This window comes from Aplysia californica, unplaced genomic scaffold (assembly GCF_000002075.1).
Source record: "Aplysia californica isolate F4 #8 unplaced genomic scaffold, AplCal3.0 scaffold00410, whole genome shotgun sequence".
NCBI classification, from domain to species: Eukaryota; Metazoa; Mollusca; class Gastropoda; order Aplysiida; family Aplysiidae; genus Aplysia; species Aplysia californica.
The window spans coordinates 246,370-248,670 of NW_004797680.1; the positions used below are offsets into that span (position 1 = coordinate 246,370).

At 40.3% G+C, this 2,301-nt stretch overlaps 1 protein-coding gene across 1 annotated transcript in view; it reads right to left on the reverse strand.

Annotated features, from left to right (window-relative positions):
* Positions 1–832: 832 nt before the first annotated feature.
* The window catches only part of LOC101853874, a gene marked incomplete at its 5' end in the record, with an annotated part of 7,988 nt that continues 6,519 nt past the window's right edge, over positions 833–2,301 (reverse strand). Inside the window, 1 exon segment of the mRNA XM_005104223.3 lies at positions 833–1,516. Within this exon segment, the coding sequence (XP_005104280.2) occupies positions 1,488–1,516 (29 nt within the window).

The window sequence follows — 2,301 nt, forward strand, 5'->3', positions numbered from 1 at the left end:
CATGATTTATACACTTTCCAACTGTTATTTCCCCCAGCAGACCCAAGAACACGACTCAGAAACATTCTCAGCTTTCCAGAAAACAGCACACAGTGTTGCTGACAAACAGACTAGAAAATTAACAAACTGACAAATACTGACAGGATCTTTTGCTGTCTTCAGCCGGATGTCCATTCCCACATGGGTGAAGTGAGGAAAATTCGTGTCATGTGCCTTTCCAAAGTCACAACGTTGAAACCCTGACGGGATCCGATCCCAGTGGTTAAAACAATAAAGTTTTAAGGGTTTTTCTTTTTTTTTTTTAAACATACACTAATTTTCAAATTGTAATTTTCATGAAGAGAAAAGTCAAGTGACTTGTACAATTTGAAAGAGGCTTTCTCATAAAGAAGGACCACCTTATTTGTCATAAACATGTCTCCATGTGTGTGTGTGTGGGGGGGGGGGGGCGTGTGTGCACGGATGTGTGTGCGCGGGTGTTGTGGGCGTGTGTCTGTGTGTTAGTGTTTGTGTCTGTGACGGGTTTTTTTCTGAGACATCAAGAGACTGAAACAGAATAAAAATAAATTAAGAGAGACAAATAACAAAACATAGAGAGGGTGGGAGAGAGAAAAAACTTAGACAGACAGACAGACAGACAGACAGACAGACAGACAGACAGACAGACAGACAGACAGACAGACAGACAGACAGACAGACAGACAGACAGACAGACAGATAGAGTGCGTGGATATATTATATTATTATCAAAGGAAATATAGAAAAGGTTGGAGGAAGAGAAGGAGGGACAATGAGAAAAACGGGAAAAGACAACAGATGAAGAACAGCTTATAATATTTTCTGTGTATTTTGCAAGAACGAGCACACACTAATCTTTGTATTTTGTCAGTATCCGTATTGGGATCCAAACATAATCGTTTCTTTATTCATTGTTTATTGGGGTACCAAAATTATACATAAACAAATATAATTTTACTAACTTTAATATTATCATTATCAGTACCATTATTATCATTATTATTATTTTTATCATTATCATTAAAATACATGTAGTAACCTACTTAAACCCTCTTCATCATTATAATAATTATTATCATTGCTATCATCTTTATCTGTCACTCTTTTCACCGTTAAATTAGAACTTTAATGCCCCAATTCTTTCGGACAACTGACCTACACGAGGAAGTTGGAAAGACAGTACTTTGTTCTTTTTCTTTCAACGACGTAGTCAGCAAAAGGTTGGGTTTAAAAAAATATTTAATCCTTTTCCGTGTTCCTTTGTTCGATATAGCACATGCCATTTGTGTATTGTATAAATAATCGTATTAGGCTACAATTCTTCATGTTATATGAATGAGCACCACTTGACTGTCTTTCAGGCTGGTTGATGCTGATACTTGTAATATAGTTGAGAAAATAGATGATGCCACAATGTGGGCGTAACTGACGTGCCAGTAGTAGTCCCCACAGAGCCTATTGCTGATCCTCTAGTTTTCACATGGGTCCGGGAGGCGCCCTGCAAGATATAGAAGGTATAGGAATAATAATAATGATGATGGAAATGATAGTGAACTCAGGATATTATTGTATGTAAAGTATGCCCCCCCCCCCCACTCCTAACCCCCCATGTATCCCATACACACACACACACACAAACACACACACACACACACAACGGCTTCTCAACACACACACACACACACAGCACGGGTAGGGCCGTGTGTCCGATGCGCAATTGAGTAAAAATGACTTCGTCTCTTCTGGAGAGATCCGAAGGATTTCGCTGTTCTAGATTGGGATTAATTTCATATGATTTATTATTTTTCTGGGGTTTCCCCCTGTTTTCTTCTCACAGACTGAAGGTGTATATATAGACTTTATTTCTAAAAGTCAGTCTGTGGGGAGAGTGTTTGTCGTTGATCCCAGCAGCAGGGATGGAGCTTTCTTCGCCAGGGCGTCTACGTGCTCGTTTTCTCGGATGCCCACATTGCTGTGTATCGATGCGAACATGATGTTTTTTCCCTGTGTCGGGATAGTGCATGGATCTTCTGTTGTAGCCTAACTATTTTTGGGTGTAAGAGTGTGTATTTTGTGAGACACGTGATGCTAGACCGGAGAGTCAGAAAGGATCTCTACAGGTTTTGTTAGGAGAATTTTCTACAGAGACCAGTGCGATGGCCAACGGCAGGGGACCTCCGCAGATGAAAATGGAGCCTTTCTGTATGGAGTCTTCGTCTGTGTAGTATTGTTGGGAGATAGGGCTTGCGGCGGCGCACTTCATTTGTCTTTTTTTGGAGCCAT